The sequence below is a fragment of the Cataglyphis hispanica genome, chromosome 16 (genome assembly GCF_021464435.1).
Source record: "Cataglyphis hispanica isolate Lineage 1 chromosome 16, ULB_Chis1_1.0, whole genome shotgun sequence".
In the NCBI taxonomy this organism is placed as follows: domain Eukaryota; kingdom Metazoa; phylum Arthropoda; class Insecta; order Hymenoptera; family Formicidae; genus Cataglyphis; species Cataglyphis hispanica.
Window position 1 is genome coordinate 5,035,202 of NC_065969.1, and position 21,632 is coordinate 5,056,833.

A 21,632-nucleotide genomic window follows, 5' to 3' on the forward strand; every position below is an offset into this window, starting at 1 on the left:
ATACTGTATTGACACAATATGCTTTCGCAGTGGCTCTCGTTACAATCGCGTTTACATTACATGCTATTACATCTATAGCTACGTTGGCACAGGTGCGCTGCGCATTGAAATAAATGAAGTTTAATCGTCACTGTCATCATGAGACGCAAGTTCATTTTTATCTACTTAACTTGGTTCTTTTTTCTTCTACATTTCGGAAGTCTTTACATAAAAGGTATATTTATATATAATTTAAAATTCTATAAAATTTTATATACCTACGTATATATGTACTTTAAATCTAAAAAATTGTTTTCAAAATTGTAAACATAGAAGAATCGGGAGAAGAGTATTCGAAAGGATGCGCTCATCTACATTGCGAGCGCGGCAGTCAATGCATCAAACGGAGGTTTTGGTGCAACGATCCACCTTGTCCCGGAATGTTGTACTGTTCCAAGTCTAGAAAAGGTAAATGTTAAGAGAATCCTTTCTTAAGAGAATCCTGTCCAAAATGTATACATTCTTATTTTTACATTGATATCTTTTGGTAATCTTTCTAAAACTCGATTGGCCTTTCTCTTACTCAATTTAAAATATTTTAAATTAATTATACAGGTATCATTATGCAACTTGTGTAAATATAAATATTTGTGATGCAGTTATATTTATTTTCAGAATCATTGAGAGGACCTCCAACGTGCGACACTGTTCGCTGCAACAAAGGACACATATGCATTATTAAAGTTAGAGACTGCCACTGGGATACAGGTGTTAAATATTTACATTTTTTTGGAAAATAAAAAATGATATTATTAAAACTGAACTTTTTTCAGGATGCAAGCTGCAAATAGCGCGTTGTGTATCAGAAAAGGAATATTATGAGGGTGCAGCTTCTTGCGTCGGCTTTAAGTGTCCTTCTGGAAAACATTGCATCTTGCGAGAAACCCATTGCATCAATCCACCCTGCAAGCTTATCAGAAGCTGCATAGCCTCAGCAGGTTCACCAACAAATACTGAATAAGATTTGATTTATTCTTATTAATATTTTCATAAATTTTTTTGCTTTGACAGTATATATATATATATATATATATATATATAAATTTTCATAAATTTATTATGCATTTATTGCAAGTTGTTGCGCTTTAACATATTTGATCAAAATACTTATTCGCGAAATTTACAAAGAATTATGCAGTATCAGATTAATGCATAATAAAGACAAATTGTTTGCAGACGTGCAGATTTTGTTCGACGAATGTAGAAGTTTGAACTGCACCTCGGAATACGAGTGTTTCTTACGACGAAAAGAATATTGTTCTAATCCATGGTGCCCGCATGTATCTGATTGCGCGCTTACCATCGGTCTGTTTGTGATAAAAAACTCTATGCTCTCACTCATTTACAATAATATACATTATATATATAAATATATGTAATGATTTGATGATTCTTTTATTCGTAGAAGACGTGCTAATCAGCAAGTACTGTTACGGCTGGATTTGTCCGCGATCGCAAAAATGCATAGTACGAATTGTAGGTCCTTGCAAAGGTTTTAACTGTATCATCCAGAGATCATGTCGTACAATTATGACGTCGTCGGATGAGGTAATTTATTTCGTAAACTTTAGCGTTTGCGCAAAACGTGTGTATGAAATTTGCTGTAATTCCAAAGAGCAAAAAAAAAACAAACCAAAATATTTTTGATATCAACTTAATTTAGTCTTTTCTTGAATTCTGACGATCAATATATTTGACACAAAATCACAAAGAATATCTACTAAATAGATTTTGATAGAAACAAAATGTGTGTGTGTGTGTGCGCGCGTAGGACGCCGAGCAACCCCTAGTCAGAAAATCCTTGATGCAAATGGAAAACGAGGTAATTGGTCAAGAAGAGGAGAAAAGAATCAATTTACAGACGAGTTATCCAATTATAGAGAAAAAGATAAAAAATATTTTTTTTTCGTACAAGTTAAGGATCTGGGAAAAATTCAAGAGACAAAAAAATTTGCTTATGTTTTCAGCCGACTTTGACGACTTCAACGCAAAGTTTACGCCATACGACAGCCACGTAAGTTAATCACGAACCTTTCCTGCTATAAATCAATATTTTATGAATACGAGCATTAATTTACTTTGAAAATTATTTACTCTATTGCATTCTTTACATAGAATACTTGACACGGAAGATTCATTGACTCATCGACAAGCCGCAACTACAAGAAATCTAATCACGAAATCGTTCAAGACATCAACAAACCAACCGGATTTGACGCTACCTTATTCTCAATTTTGGTGGAATTACAATAAACTATCGACGAACAATTCCACCGATGTTATTAAGGTAATTTAAAAAAGAAAATATATAAATATTGCTATTTGAAAAATATGGAACATAGAAACATTAAAATTTAATAATTTTTCTAGATTACTTCTAAACTCGCTGACTTGTCAAACGATGCAACTTCTCCGGCAGGTTTGCCTGTCGAAGAAAAGATTGAGTTAACTACGTCGGGTGATACGAAAAGATTAGAGATGCCAAAGATCTATATAGCAAGCAACAACACCTTGCCACTTCCCATGGTGTTTGAAGACATTAAGTTTCTCGGAAATTATCCGATCTGGATAAAGAACGATCCGTATCCGATATCGCCAGATATAGACGACGAGGATAACGATGCATGGGAACCACAGGAACCGCACAGGATTTTACTGCCGCCATATGTGCCGGTGGTAATAGGACGAGGACAATTCCTTCCGGTTTTTATTAATACATTTGATCGTCCTTTTAACGAGGCAACAGCTTTAATATCCTTGCCAGAATTAACATTTATAGGTATTCACGTTAACTGAGGATCAATAAATGGTTATCGTAATAAAAATTAAAAAATTTGAGTCATTCGAAGATAAGAATTTATTTGAATTATTTAAATAATGAATTGTTTTAAATACTATTTTTGTACTTTCAACTTTTTTTATATAAAGGAAAGTGCGTTTTGAGAAAAAAAATAAAATGGAAATACACTCTTTTAGATACGAAGGATAATATCTCGACAATTATAGACAACAAAATGGATAAATATATCAATGATTCGTCCAGTTATTATACGAATTTTTCCGCGATGAGAAAGACAAATACTATTCCACCAAATATTCACGAAGAATCGGACAATTATTATTACGTGAGTACGCTTCAAGGAATTAAAAATTTATTGTACTCTCCGTAAAGATAGAAAATTGGCATGATAATGATTTAATCCATTATATTCGAGCCATACAGGACTACGAGCAGGGACTGCTATTTATGATTCATGATCTGAAACGGTCTGAGTCGGAATCAACGCATGAACAAGAATTCAAATCAAGCATCGCTGATTCTGCAATGGATAATTCGTGTAAGAATAATTCTGACAATCTTACATTATGTCGCATATAATGTCTGAACGAAATCTCTTAAGAGAATTCTCTTAAGAAAATGATTTAATAGCCATTATTCGATATCATCAAAGATCTTCGATAACAAAAACTTATCGATTTAATTCGAAAGTAAATTAGTTGCTAAAATTGTGTACTGATTTTAACGATACACAATTGATATTTATACAGATGGAAATTATACGGCGGCTGACATAGGAACTTTTGTGAAAAGTCAAATTGGCGACGAAAATAGAAGTCGAATTTCTGTAACACGATTCGTGGACAATAATAATGCTACGTTCCATCCATCTATTACAACGGGACAAAGTGATTACAGTTCTCGAGATGAGAAACTTTATGGCCTTGCAAACTATCCTTACGACACAATATCCGTTGACTACATTGACAAATCAGAACGCGAGTATGAAGAATTTCTTTTAAATAAGATTTTGAACGATTCGTTGAACGAGGAGAATCAGGTATGCTTCGCATATGGCAAATGGCAATGCAATATTTTTATCTCGTTCCTCATGACTTGCAAAAGATGCAAACCGGTTCCTAATTTCGGTTTCAGTCGGATATTCCATTCACATTTCCCCTCGATAAGGCAGACGAGGAAACGAACGTACAATAATGTCATCCTCTTCCACAAGAGACATCTCCTTATTATGCTTATAATAATAATGACAACTAAGCGTATTATAACGAATATTAAAGCCACGACAGCAATATCAAAAATGACGGAATCGTGATAGGAAACGATTTCGTTATGTTTGAGCGCATGAATGATTTTTATTGCCTCTTTATTATATCGTTATATTTCCTCTTCCGTTCTATGGGGTAAGATCGTTTTTGTAAATGTCAAAATTCTTCTATGATTATCAACCCGGGAGTACGATCAGCAAATACAATACAATGATAACGAAATATTTTATATATTTTGAAGAACAATAGTAATCTTAATAGTCGCTATTTGCGAGAGAATGTATCTCGTATGAGATACTTTTATTATGTTCTAATCGCGTTATAAACGAGTTAATTGAATTCAGATTTTAGATTTTTATCTTTCACTCAATATTTTAATTTTTGTCTTCTCTATATTATATCTATCTAATAAATATTTTTCCATTAGAATAACGACATTATGTAAGCTTGTTTATGTAAGCCATTAGAATGATAATACACACCGAATAATTTCTTCGCCATTAAAACATCTTTAAGACTATTTAATCATTTAATTATTGCCTCTTGTTTTCATCGCTCGTCACCATGAAATCTTCTCGTGACTGAACTAATCGCACCACCACGTAAGTTCCCGAAACTGCTTCTACAAGTTTCTACGAAGCAGAAGAGAGACAGGAAGGGCAGGGAAGTGGTGGAAGTTGTCGAATATTAGCACGACGATGGGGAATGGTACCGGTCTAGTCGGCCGTTGATCGCGGTACCGCGAGCTACCAGTTCTCTATCTCTCGTCGCATCCTTTTCGCGCTCTGTGTTCTGCAGGTTCTCCAATCCAACAAATATCTTTCGAAGGATACGGGGTGATCATCCTCGAAAGGTAAGTCTTTTTTTTTATTCGCTTCGATATATTGGCTGTATCCGAGAAACCAGTATACTTTATAAACAGAGATTTCGATGCTGTAAAAGATAATATTTCAATAAAAGGAAAAACGATTGATGCGCGTGAGTTGCATCTTTATGAATTATCCGCATTAATTATTATCAATAAGAATTAATTAGTCAATTATTTTTATTTTTTTCTCATATTATTATGTTCATTAAAAAATATAGAGAAATCGTCAATTTTAATTAATATTTGTCGGAAAATAGGAAAAATTTATTATGACAAAAAATTAAAAATTCTTCCAAGTAAATATAATTTAATTCATTGACGATATAATTATTTTTATTATATAATTACTTAATTATTTTAATTATACAATTATTTTCTCTCATCTAATATATATGCAAGAAATGTTTGACAATGAATCAGTCGACGAGCGTCTGTCAATCGAAGAGAGGAACGCGATATTCGAATTTATTTTATTATTGCAGTATATGTATTTGTATAAATATTATACAGATATCTTATTGATATTTATACTGATGATAAAATGAAGAAAATATCTTGCAATATTTATATTGATGATAAAATGAATAATGATATTTATACTATTACAATATTTTATCACATATTTGAAAATTATAATAAAATTAAATTTTATACCAATAAACAGAAATATAAAAGAAAGATATTTATTATTTAAAAATTAAAGGAAAATATCAATAGAGTATTTACTGTCAATATTACCGTTGCTTCATTTCACGCACATCTTTTATATTACTAAGGATAAAATGAATGCATATTTAAATTGCATCTTTATGTGTTTAATATGTATTTTATGCTCGATATATTTCTGTCATTGCAAAATAAGTCATAATGTATTTTAATTAATTATAAAGTCTTATCCTTTCGAATAAAGGCGGCTACGAATCATTGCCGAGTTGTGTGGGTTAATTTACTAAAGTATACCTTGGCATTAAGCGATCAATCCACCTTTCCCTTGAAAAGTTACAACTGTCGTGCTACATACGGTGTCTCTTTCTCTCGTCAAATATGCAATATAACTTGTCTCTCAAGTTTATCAGCAGAATATGACACTCCCGGGGCTCTTGAAATATAAACAAGATCGATATTTTTAAAGATTATATCGGGAAATTATATAAAAGATGTGCGTGAAATGAAGCAACGGTAATATTGACAGTAAATACTCTATTGATATTTTCCTTTAATCTTTAAATAATAAATATTTTTCTTTTATATTTCTGTTTATTGGTATAAAATTTAATTTTATTATAATTTTCAAATATGTGATAAAATATTGTAATAGAAGTTATAACTGTATACGTAATAGATATAAATGTGAAAATGATAAATTATCCAATGAAATGAATAAAGCTCTTTAGAGAGAAAAATATTCTAAAGCACAATTCAATACGGGCTTTAAAGATTTTGCAATAATCTTAGAATGACATTCATCAAAAAGCAATCAAGCAGATATATATGCATGTAGAATAAAATATCCTTCTATCTTATATTGAATAGCAGTGAAATTTGTCGGTTTATTTTGAGAAAAGTAATTATATAAAAATTAAAATTTATTTTGAGAAAAGTAATTATATAAAAATTAAAATTATCCCGAAAAGAGAAAGAAAGAGAGCTAAAGAAGTCAATTGAGATCATCGTAATCATATATTGCGCAATGTCATACTCAAAAACTTCAACATCCGCCGAAATATGAAATACACGTATATGTGATGCACATATACATGTGATACAAATGAGAATAACGAAATGGAAGAACATGACGCGGAAAAGCATGTTGGGGAAACATGTAACGTGTAATGTGTACATTTTCGCGCCCGAGAATCGAGAAGCATGCCGACGAATAGAGCAACTTTTTTTGCGAGAAATGATACTTTGCCATAATACTGCCTTGTTAACGATGGCGATAATGAGTTTTTCTAAGTTACATCAATTCCGATAAATAGCTTCGTGTGTACTATATAAACATTTCCGTGCAAACAATCATTACAGCGATCGAGCTGTAAACTGTTACAAGGCTTACTGATTTATATGCGACACGACATTACGTGTAATACATATATCAACCGATAATTAAAAATCTAAAATGTCATTTAACGTACATGCAAGATCTCATTAGAACATAATATCACGTAGTTAGAGAAAATTCCAGCGTACAAATCATAAATATTACGACTACACAAATTGCTCATTTCAATTACGGAGATGAAAATTGTCAAAAGTCTTAAAGAAATTAAACTGATGACAGTCCTCAAAATTCAATTGCAAATTCTAAAAGGAAAGAGAGAGAGAGAGAGAGAGAGAGAGAGACTTGTATTTGTAATTGTATATTTGAATATTGCGATAAATCGAGTAAAATAGGAAAAGAGATGTGTTTTAGAATTGCTTGAATTGCGACGAATGAGCAATTTCTCAGTGATGAACGCACGAATGACGATCAAGTTGCGCAAAACTATATTTCCATTACTCCAGATAATCGAAAATGCCTTCTACACTGCGATTTTCCATTTCGGACGAAAGATATTCAAGCGAACTGGGACGCTGCGCGATTTGATCGAAAGATTTATTAATGTCTCGCGTCCCGTATGTAATAAATAAAAGTCTGATTTAATAATCTGGATCGTATGTTTTATTGAAAATTTTATATTACAAAATTATATTATAATTTTTCGAAAAGAAAAACCTCTTACAAGCATATGTATAAAACATCAGTAAACACTGGCGTCCATTTTTATTTACCTTCTCACTTTCCTCTCACTGTAAATAAATCGTAAAATTAGCTTCCCCTTCTTCGGGGTTTGATTGCCTTTATTTATAATCTTTGTTTATAAACTTTGTTTATTACCTTCAGCTACTGCGGTTGATACATTAAGATACTTTAGTATAATCGCAGAAGCACGAATATTCGGCTGCGGCTACACGCTTCTCGCGAATGTGTACGCTCCTTCAGTCTCAACACCGTTACGTTCACTGACCGAGAACCGCATGTCTCGCCATCGATTACGAAAGTTATGCTATTTTACCTTCTTTTTCTGTTTCCTTACCTCTTCATTGTATATGTATTATGTCATATAAGATTCACTTTGGCTTTGATAAAGATTGCGTCTCATTAAGAAATCGGTTAATTGCAAACTCGAGCAAAGGGAGAATATAATTTATTAATCTTGAAAAAGAAAACTTATTTTCTTTGACAGAATAAATTAATTATTTTTCATTTTATTGAATCTAGAGCTTATAAATTAAAAAAAAAATACATAAGTGTATCTTTTTTAAATATAATAAATATGTGATTTGCTGCATAGCAAGATATCATAAGCTTGCGCATATCTTTCAAATATCGTAAATGATCGCGAATGTTAAACTATATTTACAGTGCTATTGATCTTGATATCTAAAATCTTCTTTTCTTTTTCAATAAAAGAAAAATATTGCAGTTTTTTTTTCACGCAAAAATCTCTCATCTTTTCTTCGCCGAAAATTGGAGCATCCGCGTGCATCGTCACGCTTCATTCTCGCAGATATTCGGCCCGTTACGCCTCACGCGATTATGCATCCGACTGTGAGAAATGTCGGAAGAGGAAACAAAAGCGGTGTAAAAAAAGAAAAAAAGAGTTTCACCGGTACACACACACACACACACATGGAGAGTGTGCATTCAAGGGACGCGGTGATTGCGTTATAGAAAGCACGTGCATCGTGAGGAATCGCTCACGTTCGTTTTGAATCGCGCCGACAGAACTGAATGAATTTACAACTGAACATACTCTATTACGGGGCCCATTACACCTTCGTTACGATTATGATGGGCAGGTATGAGCGCTCTCACTCTCGTTCTCAGGTTTTTGTTTTCCATTTCGGAGCGAAACTTGCTTCATAATCGGGTCGGATCGAAGATAAACGTTCTTGTCGAAGTGGAAGCACCGGTGCATGACTGTTCGAGAAATATTGTTTACATGCTTCAACTTCTTCGCTGAATGAAGAAATATTATTTTCGTTGCATTATGCAAGTTAATAGCTGCATTCGAACTATTCGAAAAATTGTAACTGATGATAAAAGAAGAATGCGCCAATAATTGTTAGCACTGAATAATTATCGCTAATTTGAATAAAAATTATTAATTTTTTTAATTCTATATTTATCGTATATATTTTACGTAAATATAATAATATAATATGAATATCAAACATTTAAGTTCTAGTGCTGTTAAAAGCATCCGCAAGTAAAATGTCTTCGTCGAAATGAAAATTCTCCACCATTTAATAAATATTTCTTTCCTTATCTATATTAAAGCAATATAAAAACAAGATTTTATTCGAGAAAATTGCAATTAAATCTCCCATCAAAGTGATTTTATTTTAAAGCGAGAGACGTAACAAAATTAATTTCTCGCCGAAATCATCATTTGTGTACAAGGAAAGAATAAATGATCTATGTTCCAGATGAGTTGCAACTGCCCATTGACTCCGTCCTCAGGACCCACATTGGCCTCGACATGCGGCGGGACATCCTTTATGCTCTTTATGGGATTGCTCGAGGTCTTTTTACGTAGCCAGTGCGATCTGGAGGACCCGTGTAACAGACCTGCAACGCGGAACAATGCCAATGCGAGGTAAGTGATGTGACTAATAAGGAGGTCATCATATAAACGAAGTGATTGTTGAAATCGAATAAATAGGTCACGGGTAAATGAGAAAGAGAATCGATCGACCCCACCTTAAGGCGATTTCTTTCGGCGATTGCGCGATAACGAGTGTACTCACGCGTCGAGATATATGTATAAAAAAAAACATTATTAACGTAATATGCATGTGGCAATCATGCGCGCGTTTTTCTAATGAAATGACTCGTCTAAAATTAAATCTTAATCTAAATTTAATCTCTCGAGCGTCGTCCGTTGAAAAAATTCACGAATCAACTCGTTAAATTACGTGTATATCCGTTGCTGTCAATCTGCTCGGTGCTATCACAGTTATCTACGATTATCCGGATAACACGACGGATTTAGAAATCGCAAGGTAGTATTTCCTTGTTTCCTATTGTCTAATTACTTTACCGAGGTCGAGAGATACGAGGGTGAATCGACCAAGTATCTTATCTCGCGCAAATGTAAGGCTACAATGCATTGTGTACATCTGTACATTGAAGATAATGACATGTCGTCTGTTTTACGTGCGATTCTCCTGGGATCTCCTGACATTTATTGACGAGAGAGATTTCTTCCGCGATTCGCGAGAGCGAAGAACGCGGGAAGCTCTCATTCCACGACGAATCTTAAATACGGTCTGTACATACGCATGATTGTTCACGTAATATCGTAGGAACCCGGAGTCTGATGCTCCTCTCTTCTTTACCTCCTCACTCGGAAATGAGCATCCATGCACGTCTCTATCCTGCGAAATCGTTGTATGTACGCACGTATGTACGTAATACCGCGGCCCATTGTTCCAATGCGTCTCTTGTTGCGTCACATCTGGTCGTCGCATCGACGCGTACCATCGCGCCGACACGCGAAAGGAGCAACTTTTATATACGCGGGAAGCTTCTCGAAAATGTGCCGCCTGCAATCTTTCTAATGAGAGAAAATATAAAAATGTAAAGATAAAATACAAGACATAAGACGCGATAGAAATAAAATTTAATCAACCTGTCTATATTTTTTTTATCGGCTGTACAAAGTTTTTCCTTTTCATAAAAAAATTAAATTTTTTTTAGTCACGTTTCATCATTTAATATTTATGTTTCGCATTTATTAATTAAATTATTCATAACGTTAAGAACGTATTAAACTAATCCGTGAAATCACGATTGTCTTAACAAAAAAAAAGTATGGATCGAACGCAAGGCCTATTCATGCGTACAAAAACTCGTTTAGTGAAGATGAAAACAGGTTTGATTATGGGTTTTCAATTAAGGCCTCGATCTATCTTTACATACGATTGTCCCTAGCGATTAGATGGACCTGAGTCATTTGGCATTTTGATAAATATATATGTACGTATGAGAAACACCGTTTATTTATATGAGCACTTAAGCATCTCGTAATTTTTAAGAATTAAAGTTAAAGGTGGTAGCGATAAAAGGCAAACTGACATTTTGCTTGCATCGTGTTTCACTTAAGAAGTTTAATATATCTATTATAGAATATTCAAGAGAGTATAATTTTTCCAATAGAATCTATAATTGTGAGATCTCTGTCTAATGAAATAAAGTAAAGTATAAGACATAAATTTTTTATTAGAGGCGTGAAAAAATGTGAACATATTCGCTGTTGACAAATAAAAAAATTAAAAAAAAGAAAAAAGAGAAAAAGATAATCTATCTTTCAATAATCACTACCCGCTCGACTAACTGCCACTAAATCTCTATCAAGCGCGCTCTTTGACAGTAATCCGACATACGAAACATAACGATACATGCATTCTGGTCGAGTATTAACGTGCTTAACAATTATAAGGAATTACCTCATCAACGTCAAACAACGTTGTTGCAACTATTGCTAGACCGATAATTAAACATGAATTTCTCGCGTTTCTCTTGACTGGATTATTCGGGATTAATTTCTCTCTCGATTCCGTAATCCAATCTCCCACACAAAAGGATTACCTTTCCTTTTCAGCTACAGTTCCTTTGAATACGCGAGAGAGATGATTATCTCATCTTTTCGAAAATCCTTAATTTCCAACATGAGAAAGTTGATTTGATCAAATTTGAAATTAAAATAAACTTGAAAAGTAAGATCTCGGTAATCATTTGCATTTTTCAATTTGCAGAAATTTTTATCTTTTACCGTATATGTAATTATATGTAATAATATGTATTTAAAAGACACACGCGAGATTATAAAAGGGAAAGATCGAGTCCGATCGAATTACTCGGAGCTGTATATCAGCTGATGAGAAAAGAGTAATAGACCGTCAAGACGCTCCATAGGATTCTATACATCGTTCTATCGAGTTTCGCTCGTAAAAGTATGTCATTGTCCCGTACACATGTACACGCGGATATGGGCACGCCGTTCAGAACTGAGAGAACATATACGATCGCGTCCCGCGAACGACCTCCTGAGAAATCCACCTTTCGCCCGAGATGCCGGCAGAGGCTAGAAGGGAAAGGGTGTACTGTCTCCCAACGAATAAAGCCTCGATGGAACGCAGAATCAATCAAATTTGCCAATGTCGATGGCGTAATGTTCATTAGTTCAGCAAAATTAAAAAAAAAAAAATAAAGTATATATTTACCAGCGTAATTAAATATCAAGATATATATGGCTTATTATATTATTAATAACCCTATTAATTATTAATTTTGTTGCACACTTAATGAAGGAAGAAAAATTTATTACGCGAGAAAAAATAATTTAATTTAATGGTAATCTAATTTGCGTGGTTCGTTAATCTCGATGACAAATTTGCTCCGTTTGCATATGTTTTAAAGGAATGTGACAGATGCGTGTAGATACGAGGGAAGCAAAGAGATATATTTAATGCTTACGCTGTTACGCCACATAATGCTCGCTGCCCCTTTAACCCGGTTTCTAATTCGTATGGTAAAGAGATCACTTAATAACACGATTCCGCTAATTAACATGTCTTTCGTAAATTTGCATGCGCCGCAAAATCGCGTCGAAACCGAGTAATCTTCCGCGACACGACAATCTTACTTTCGAAACGTCAGATGGGGCGGAGAGGGACAGGCATTTTGCGAAATCTGTAAAAATTCTGTATATTCTTTGAAACTTTGTTATTTTATCCGTCTCGACGAATATTCAATATAATTTATATTCGATAATTTCTCTTCTTCAAGGTACGACTTCGTAGTGATCGGTGGTGGTAGCGCGGGGGCGACTGTCGCGGCCAGATTATCGGAGGAACCGAGATTCTCGGTGTTGCTGCTGGAAGCTGGATTGGACGAGCCGACGGGCACTCAGATACCCTCGTTCTTCTTCAACTTCATCGGCAGCGATATCGACTGGCAATACTCTACCGAGAGCGAGGACGGGGCTTGCTTAAATAAGGAGAACAGAAAATGTTATTGGCCTAGAGGGAAAGTACGTAGCGCATTTAATTGAAATATATTTTAATTAAAATAAATATAATTTTGTATTAAATATAATTTAATATAAAATCTTTTTATATATATTATTTGGAGGTATATATTAAATGCAAAATGTAAAATTATTTAGGTTCTCGGTGGTACCAGCGTCATGAACGGGATGATGTATATGAGAGGATCGCGCAAAGATTACGATGATTGGGCCAGGCTTGGTAATGTCGGATGGTCTTATCGCGATGTCCTTCCGTATTTTATAAGGAGCGAGGATAATCAACAAGTGAACAACATGGATTACGGTTATCACGGTGTCGGCGGACCGCTCACGGTCATGCAGTTTCCCTATCATCCTCCATTAAGTTTCGCTCTTCTGGAGGCTGGAAAAGAATTAGGTACATTTATAACTTGAATCGATTAGTTTTCTCGCAAAGATCTTGCTTCTACCAAGATTGATTGAGAATACAATTGCGAAATTATATAGTAAAATTATCTTTATATGTTTTTTCTCTCTTAAAAAATAAAGAAATGACATTTTTTTAAAGTTAATATATTTTTCTTATCTGCCTGCCAGGATATGACACGGTCGATCTGAATGGACGGACGCACACAGGATTTGCCATTGCTCAAGCCACGTCGAGAAATGGCTCGCGACTTTCCACGGCGCGAGCTTTCCTACGTCCTGCCCGGAATCGTCCGAATCTTCACATAATGTTGAACTCGACGGTGACAAGGATCCTCTTCGACGAGAACAACAGGGCGGTTGGCGTTGAATTCGTCCACGACGGGAAGACCCAACGCGTCTCGGTGGCGAAGGAGGTGGTCGTGAGCGGAGGTAATCATCTCTGATTAATCAACAAACGAGCAGCTCCATGTCGGTGGAACGTTTCTATTCAAGCGAAGGGAGTGTCTTTGGGACGTTCCTTGCTCAATTTATCCTAATTCCGACACGAAGGAAAGCCGGAGAGGACGGAATACGTTTCTCTCCATGTTGAAGGCTGTATTATAGATATAGAAATCTTCATGTTTGGAAACAGCATACGTGTCAGTCTTAATTACTCGTCCTCTCGCAATTTGTTCCAAAAGATCGTAATCGCATCTTTGGTTTCTCTTAAACAATACAAATTGCGAATGTCGATGACGTTCTCGGAGAAACTGGAGAATAATATTGAAGGAAAATGTTAAATGTTAAAGAATATTAAAAAGATGAAGGAGAGAATTAATTAAATTGCAAAAGATTAATTATAAATTTTTTATCCGATAAATTAATTTCATGAGTTTTTAATTTAGAAATATGAATACGTTAATGTTATTATTTTTATTTTTGCAAAATATTATTCAGCGACACAAAAAATAATTAGATAATTTAACATGGATTATATTAAAATTTTTGAAATTGATCAGCATCTGCCGCATATGTTTAGGCGCCGTAAATTCGCCGCAAATCCTCTTAAACAGCGGCATAGGACCTCGAGAGGATCTGAATGCGGTGGGTGTACCGGTTGTTCGCGATCTCCCAGGTGTCGGCAAGAATCTTCACAACCACGTCGCCTACACGTTGACCTTCACCATTAATGATACCGATACCACACCTCTTAATTGGGCGACCGCTATGGAATATCTGCTTTTCAGGGATGGTCTGATGTCCGGCACAGGTAAGTGTTCTAAATATTTATTATTTAAGCGCGATAGAAAAATATATAAAAGGGAATAAAAAAATATAAGTATACGTCAAGTATTTTTCTCTTTGTGTAATTTTCACGAAACGCTAAGTAGACATGACAAATTCGCGATCCCCATTTGCGGAGTAACGACTGTGATTCTAGACTTCGCAATTTCATTGATCGGGCAATGTGATCGTGTTAAGGTAATCCAATCCACTTCTCCCGCTTCCTGCTTACCGTGTCGAAGATGTTGCGCATCTCGGGGCATGATAATTCATGGGCTTCGTGCACGAGCAGTGAAAGTATATTGCACAATGGTCACGTTCGCGTTCTCGTCGCTCCGCGATTACGTGACTTATCCCGGTCGACAGGTCTATTTAACGTCATCCGAATTGCGCGGACCAATTTAAAGTCGGTCCATTGCCTCCCCCGGTCGTGACTCTACTCTTACAATCCATCAACGCGAATTATCCGACGATTTCTCATGCCGCTATTTTGCATGCCTTCTATGTAATATGTATCATTGATTACATTTGAATTACATCTCTCAGGCATTGTTTTACGATTCAATGATACAGTGAATTCGATAATAAAAAATAAATGTGTAAAAATATTAGCAATACATTAACAATTATTTTACGAGTATGATTAATAAAAAATAAGATCAGCAATGATGTCTGGCATTTATATGTGTATATGAATGTCCTATAAATTATATTAACAATTCATCTGCCAAAGTGAGCGTCATTTATGATCATTATTATTATCTACATTTATATTCTCATTATAGCTAAATTGCATAGTAATAACAATGAAAGAAGTTATATGGGCCCATAGAGCGCAGACACTTTGCCTCTGTGTTATGTCGATCGATAAACAATAAGGAAAGGAGGTACACGCGAGAAAGTTTGTTTGAAACAGGCCGTCTTTTACGTTCATTTAATTAATGGGCTCAATTAGGCAACGTCGATTGCGGGGAGCGTCAACTTCTCGCTCCACTCGCGAAACTTCTTTTGATGGTTAATAATCAAAGACAGGCATCGTTGGAGGTAATAATAAATTGCGCGAATAATTTTGCCGGTCGGGAATTGGATCGAGTAAATTGTTCAGGAAATATCCATACGAATATTTCGCCGTATCCGTATATCGTCCTTTCACGAGACTCGGCTCGGTCACAGCCCAGAGCGTTTTTTAAAGTATTCGGCACGATCGATAGCCCCAAGCCAAGTTGGTTCTTAACGAGCCCCCTTCGGGGAAGGGGTGGGGGAGGCTGAACTCCTTCGTGTTAAAATCGTGTCTCTCGCCCTTCTCGGTGACTCGCACGAAACGCCCCGGGGCAAACGTTGCATATAATAGCGTAGCTTTTACGATGAACGCAGCTACACGATTCAAACGATTAAATTACGTAAAGGTAACGGATTCGGATTAATGTTAAGCATTGCAGAAACGACGCTGATCACATCTCGATTAGACATTTCTCACTGACGCCCGAAAGCGTGATTAATTACGAAGCGAGATTCGCATCAATACCTGAATGTCATTCGTTAATCAGTGATTTATCGAATCTAAGAATCATAAATTATTTAGATATTTTTTTTTTTTAGATAATTGTAAATTGATTCGTTGACAGTGTGAGTTGGACGATTATTCATTAAATATAATAAACGGTTGTAAAAATATTATTTTCTTAATACTGTGAGAAATAAAATTTATTATTAATTTTAATATAATAATTGCAAAAAACCGAGGCACTTATTATGACATTGCGTTAATCTAGGAATATCCGAGGTGACAGCAATGATAAACACCAAGTACGCAGATCCGAGGGAGGATCATCCCGACGTTCAGCTAATCTTCGGCGGTTACCTGGCCGATTGCGCGGAGACCGGTATGGTGGGTGAGAAAAAGGGGTCGAATCGCAGCATCTACATCATCCCGACGATTCTGCATCCGAAGAGCCGCGGTTATCTGCGCTTGCGAAACAACGATCCTCTCTCGAAGCCACTGATCTACCCCAAGTATCTGACTCACGCCGACGACGCGGCCGCTCTCGTAGAAGCTATCAAGTTCAGCGTCAGGTTATCGGAGACCCAAGCACTCAAGAGGTATTAACTTTCAATTTTTTTTTTTTATCTGTTTTTATGCAAACAAAAATGTAGTAAACACTTTTCAGCAGAAAAACAACGTTATTTGTTCTATGAAATAAGAAATGAAAAAGTAAACATTTCCATTGTCATATATTTTACATAATTCTATAATTTTTTATTTACTCAAGCAATATTACATTTTTATTTATGTACTTTTCAAAATACATATGCCTTCTTAGAAGAAATAAAATCTCTCTTATTTTTCAAGTAATAATTTATTTTTATCAATTATAGAAAAGTGTAACAATATTTCAATATTTTTTTATATATTGTGAATGTTATAAAAATTTCTTTTCAGGTACGGTTTCGAGCTGGATCGAACTCCCGTGAAGAACTGCGAGCACCTTAAGTTTGGCTGCGACGCTTACTGGGAATGCGCGATTCGTCATGACACTGCGCCTGAAAATCATCAAGCGGGATCCTGCAAGATGGGACCGCCGGACGATCCTCTCGCCGTGGTCGATAATCAGTTGCGTGTCAGAGGGGTACGAGGGGTGAGGGTGGCTGATACGAGTATTATGCCGAAGGTGACGTCCGGCAACACAAACGCGCCGGCGATTATGATCGGTATGTAACTTTTTTTTTTTAATTTTCTACTCTCTTTCTCTTTGTGCATTCAGAAATAAATACATGTTACAGGTGAAAGAGCGGCAGACTTTATCAAGAAAACTTGGATCGATTGATTTGAGCCGATTCAATCGAACGATTCTTACCATTTTGCAACATATTGTGTTCCAGGCAACACAGATAATTTAACGAGATTGTAAAAAAGTTTAAGAAACGTCCCAACTTTTCAGATGTTTCTTATTCATGCTTTACTCTGTTTTAGATTTTTACATTCTCCCGTTGTAGATGAAAATAACATACGCTTCAAATATAGATTCAAATATTTTTTAGGCGATCTTGTGAAATTTCAAAAATTGATAATTAATAGGATCTTGCTATTTTTGTAAGTTATATGTTAAACGAGCTCTGTAAGAACGATAATTTTTCACTATGAAATTATTTCGTCGATGAGAAAAATAGTGTTACAGCTTTTTTCAGTTACTTATAGGATTTGTAAGATTTTATTCTATTTTTGACAAGGATTTGATTCTACTTTAATTTGGTATACCGTTTAAGTTTGTTTTATAGTAAGTTTTTTTACTAAAGATTATATGTATCTTCGTATCAAACAGATTCATTAATCGCGATAATTTTTAATAAGCAGACCATTTCGATTTCCTCTGCATTTCCACCGACAATAGATAGAATAAGCGACCTCGTGACTGTAAATAGTACATTGCCCGCAGTGTATTCTTTTACGAATCACTTCGTAAAATAATGTACAAATAAAGAGTATTTTATCGCGAAATTATTTTATCTCATGTATTACGAAATATGTCGTCAGCTTGAGATACGTCCTAACGTGTTTTTCTTTATCGAATAAAAATTTCCAATTTAAAATTTTCAGCTTGACATTTTCGCTTTTATATTGAAACTTTGATCAATAGTTGATAAACAAAGTCGACAATGAAAGTGGGATTGGAAAACTTTGGCTGATTGGATGAAAATATATGTTAGCAATACACTTATGTGATAACCATATAGATATTATATAATACGTAACTCTTAAAGAGAATGTGGATACATTCGTAATATTATAATTTATGCTAATAACTACATTAATAAATAATAATACTGATTACACGCACACATACATTTACAGATATCTCTCGTTTTAGGAAATCGCGTTTTATACGTAAGACCAGTTTTTTTTTTCTTTCTCTTTTTATGCAAATATTATGCAAAAATTCTAACTATTTATAATTAGAAATTTCTTGCTAATAAATGCTACGTTTTCAGCCGTCCCTCTATGAACTATATTAAAGACGCATTCAATCATTAATAATCATCGACAAAGGTATTATAAAAGCCAGTGTTTTTACTACCGCATTTGTACATTCTCCGGATCTTCAGAATGTCCTTCTTACTGAAACCTTCCCTCTGACCGAGTTTCTCTCTGGTGTTACCCTGGAAGATTCCGCCAATAAGGTCCAAAATGCCACCGTTTGGTAGATTCTACGGACATGCACAAACATACATGCAAAGACATACACGTGTACAATCAATACAATTCGCGATTGATTTGCAAAATATGCGCGTTTTATTTATCAATCGATAATAACGTGACTGCGAGATAAAGAGACGAGGGCACTTATTATAACAATGATACATTATATAGATCGTGCTTACTTTGGGCACGATGGTTTTCAATTGATTATTCTTGGAGAAGGCTGTCGACGAGTAGTGCATCACGCTGCTATAATCGTAACCGACGCCGAAAGCATCAGTAACCTCCGCCGGGGCCTTATTGAAATTATGCGTGTGACCTAGATACATAATGCACATGATAAGGTAGATGATAACTTTAGTCATTTGTAGTATCGATGTATGAATTAGGCTTCAATGAAATTTGTATTTGAAAAAATTGATTTCTAGAGTCTTTAATTTTTATGAAAAAAATTAATTAAGATAAAAAATTTTAACATTTTTCAGATAACTTTTGTTGCGTCTAAATAAAACACGTATATTTATACCTGGCGAAATATTCTGCCACAGAATGTCTACATAATCATCTCGCTCATATCTGCTGTGTTCGTGCAAAAAGCCGACAGCGTGCATTAATTCATGTATCACGGTGCCCCTTTGCGTCAGACAACCGGGAACCTGAAGATTCACGTCCTGACGGCCACCAATTCTGCCCACGCTGCTCCAGCAGCCGCTGTTGCCGGCCGTAATTCTGATGTAATCGTTTTCCTCGCCCGTGTACGGCTTGAATCTGATACACGTGTACCTGTGATAATCGTCCATCGCGTCGTATATGACTTTTTGCTGCTGCGCATCTGTGCGATGTGTAAGTTTCATGAAAGAAACAAGGAAGATAAAAAAATTACTTCTGAGCAGTAAAAGAGATAGTCTGTAGCAGATATTCAGATGTAAATTGTCAAAATTGTTAATTTTTTAATCTTTCGTTAATAATTGATGCATATTATTTTAATATCATTATTTTAACATAAATTTTTCTCTTTGCAATATAAAAAAATACTGAGTTTTATATCGTGAAATGTTTAAGAGAAAGGATCGATAACTCTTATCTACTCACTGAAATAAGGACTGATGACAAAGGGAATAATGCCATTGGGCCACCGAGCGGAGACCGCAACGAGACCGTTTCTTCCGGTGATCGGCGGAAATAGGATGTCTCCTTCCACATACTCGCCCAACTCTTCGGGATTCACATCCATATCCTTATGCCACTGCGCCACCCTCAATCCAGTCTCGTTGTTAGGGAACCCGTAAAGGGATCTGCCGAAATTTCGTAGATGAGCGATCAATCCGTCAGGACCGTCCACGACGTTATCGAAGACGTCCCGACGACGAAACGTCAACGGCCACGCGTCAACATCGATCGACCACACCGTCAGAAAGACGAGCGTCCACGCGAGGGTGGCTGACAGTCGACTCGACATGATCGATTAAAATCAGGTAACCGACTTGCAATCTCATATAACGACAGGTGCGAATGCAATGATACAGTCACTCGGATATCGTATCCCGGTCGTTTTTATACGCGCGCCGAAGAAATTCGTGACCCCACCCTCGCGAATGAAATCGCCGTAGGAAGCGGCTCCGGAAGTGATCGGGGCCATCCGTTGATAACCGTGGACTTTGGCGAGTTCCGATTTGCGCCCGGTATCTTTCTGATATCGCCTCGAAGGCGCGACATCAAGAGCCATCGAGGTCGTTGTTACATGTGAGTCATTAATCCTTCCGACACCGGCGATTATTCTAGGAGAAGGTCCAAATTTTTTTTCGCACAATTCCAATGCCTTATTAATTATTACCGATATTTTAATTTACAAGATACAGAATTAGAATTGCGCCCTTTGCCCCGCTAAAAAGAAAGTAAATGTATGAATAAAAAAAAATAATTAACTTTTAAAAAAGATTTAATTCGTGATCAATTTGGAAAAATGAATTGGTGATTCAGAAGATATTTTTTTAATTATGGGCAAGATTAAAATACGATGTCTCGATGAGTCAGAAAGACGCATTCGCATTTTTATTTCAAGCAATAAAAAATTATAGGAGCGTGTAAGATAGAAAGAGACAATGGTTTATCATTCATTTCCCTTCTCCCGAGAGGAAGAATTTATTTAGAGAGCTGGCATTATCACCCGAAGTGTCAAGTACGTCTACGTAATCGGAGAGTGGCACTTATATTAGCACATTCGTTTCATATTTCATAGAGCCAGGATTAATATCTCGCGCGTATCATTCACATGCAAATCCCGCCGAACAAACATTTGTCATCGAAGAACCTCGGCTGTACTACGGAAGTACGATCTCCAATAGCCAAGGTCGTCGATTTCAATACCATTCGTATATCGTAATATCGTTAGTTTGCGCTGGATAAGATCATAATATGAGATACCGCGAAAACCTCAACTTTTTATGTGCGGTTTTCGCGTGCTCAAAAATATTATACGATACGAAAGTATGGAGAAAATATATTATTTAATCCTAAGATATACCATAAGGATCTACGCAGCAAAAAATGCGAGAAGGGGAGGAGGATGTGCCCAAACCTTACGGCCAGACTTTGGAATTTTATAAGAAATTTAATTCTAAACAAAAAGTTTTTTATGAATATGAGCAATGCTTCCTTAAAAAGTTAACGCCTAAAAACCTTTAATATCACGATTATTTTATACATTTTTACAAAT

The 21,632-nt window shown here is 35.5% G+C and overlaps 3 protein-coding genes across 4 annotated transcripts; 2 read left to right on the plus strand and 1 right to left on the minus strand.

The window, feature by feature from the left end:
* The first annotated feature begins 138 nt into the window (after positions 1-138).
* On the plus strand, positions 139-4,773 carry LOC126855727 (uncharacterized). The gene is made up of 13 exons (XM_050603590.1): positions 139-214; positions 313-447; positions 655-747; positions 813-977; positions 1,216-1,344; positions 1,445-1,587; positions 2,007-2,053; positions 2,155-2,326; positions 2,410-2,818; positions 3,016-3,164; positions 3,263-3,377; positions 3,589-3,878; positions 3,974-4,773. Exons 1-13 carry the CDS (start codon positions 139-141, stop codon positions 4,031-4,033), a joined length of 1,983 nt encoding a protein of 660 aa, XP_050459547.1. The 3' UTR covers positions 4,034-4,773.
* Positions 4,774-4,813: 40 nt separating this feature from the next.
* LOC126855412 (glucose dehydrogenase [FAD, quinone]-like) lies at positions 4,814-18,217 on the plus strand. Its single transcript, XM_050603036.1, has 9 exons — positions 4,814-4,957; positions 9,446-9,615; positions 12,810-13,053; positions 13,189-13,447; positions 13,627-13,887; positions 14,477-14,707; positions 16,494-16,821; positions 17,162-17,430; positions 17,503-18,217. The coding sequence occupies exons 2-9, from the start codon at positions 9,446-9,448 to the stop codon at positions 17,544-17,546; spliced, it is 1,806 nt and encodes a 601-aa protein (XP_050458993.1). The 5' UTR covers positions 4,814-4,957; the 3' UTR covers positions 17,547-18,217.
* Positions 18,218-18,434: 217 nt separating this feature from the next.
* LOC126855420 (zinc metalloproteinase nas-4-like) lies at positions 18,435-20,618 on the minus strand. Of its 2 annotated transcripts, none has more exons than XM_050603050.1 (4): positions 20,009-20,618; positions 19,443-19,748; positions 19,099-19,235; positions 18,435-18,876 (listed from the first exon to the last, which is right to left on the minus strand). In XM_050603050.1, the coding sequence occupies exons 1-4, from the start codon at positions 20,373-20,375 to the stop codon at positions 18,748-18,750; spliced, it is 939 nt and encodes a 312-aa protein (XP_050459007.1). In that variant the 5' UTR covers positions 20,376-20,618; the 3' UTR covers positions 18,435-18,747. The 2 variants fall into 2 exon arrangements, with proteins under 2 accessions (XP_050459007.1, XP_050459006.1); XM_050603049.1 differs by having other exon boundaries at positions 18,435-18,924; positions 20,009-20,449.
* Between the last annotated feature and the right edge of the window lie 1,014 nt (positions 20,619-21,632).

Coding starts and splice junctions, on each gene's coding strand:
- LOC126855412 (XM_050603036.1), top strand. CDS start 9,446: ATGAGTTGCAACTGCCCATTGACTCCGTCCTCAGGACCCACATTGGCC. Junction 13,888..14,476: donor GGAGGTGGTCGTGAGCGGAG/GTAATCATCTCT, acceptor GCATATGTTTAG/GCGCCGTAAATTCGCCGCAA. Junction 17,431..17,502: donor CGCGCCGGCGATTATGATCG/GTATGTAACTTT, acceptor TACATGTTACAG/GTGAAAGAGCGGCAGACTTT.
- LOC126855727 (XM_050603590.1), top strand. CDS start 139: ATGAGACGCAAGTTCATTTTTATCTACTTAACTTGGTTCTTTTTTCTT. Junction 448..654: donor CTGTTCCAAGTCTAGAAAAG/GTAAATGTTAAG, acceptor ATTTATTTTCAG/AATCATTGAGAGGACCTCCA. Junction 3,378..3,588: donor TTCTGCAATGGATAATTCGT/GTAAGAATAATT, acceptor ATATTTATACAG/ATGGAAATTATACGGCGGCT.
- LOC126855420 (XM_050603049.1), bottom strand. CDS start 20,375: ATGTCGAGTCGACTGTCAGCCACCCTCGCGTGGACGCTCGTCTTTCTG. Junction 19,236..19,442: donor GTGGCAGAATATTTCGCCAG/GTATAAATATAC, acceptor TTATGTATCTAG/GTCACACGCATAATTTCAAT. Junction 18,925..19,098: donor TGAAAACCATCGTGCCCAAA/GTAAGCACGATC, acceptor GCATGTCCGTAG/AATCTACCAAACGGTGGCAT.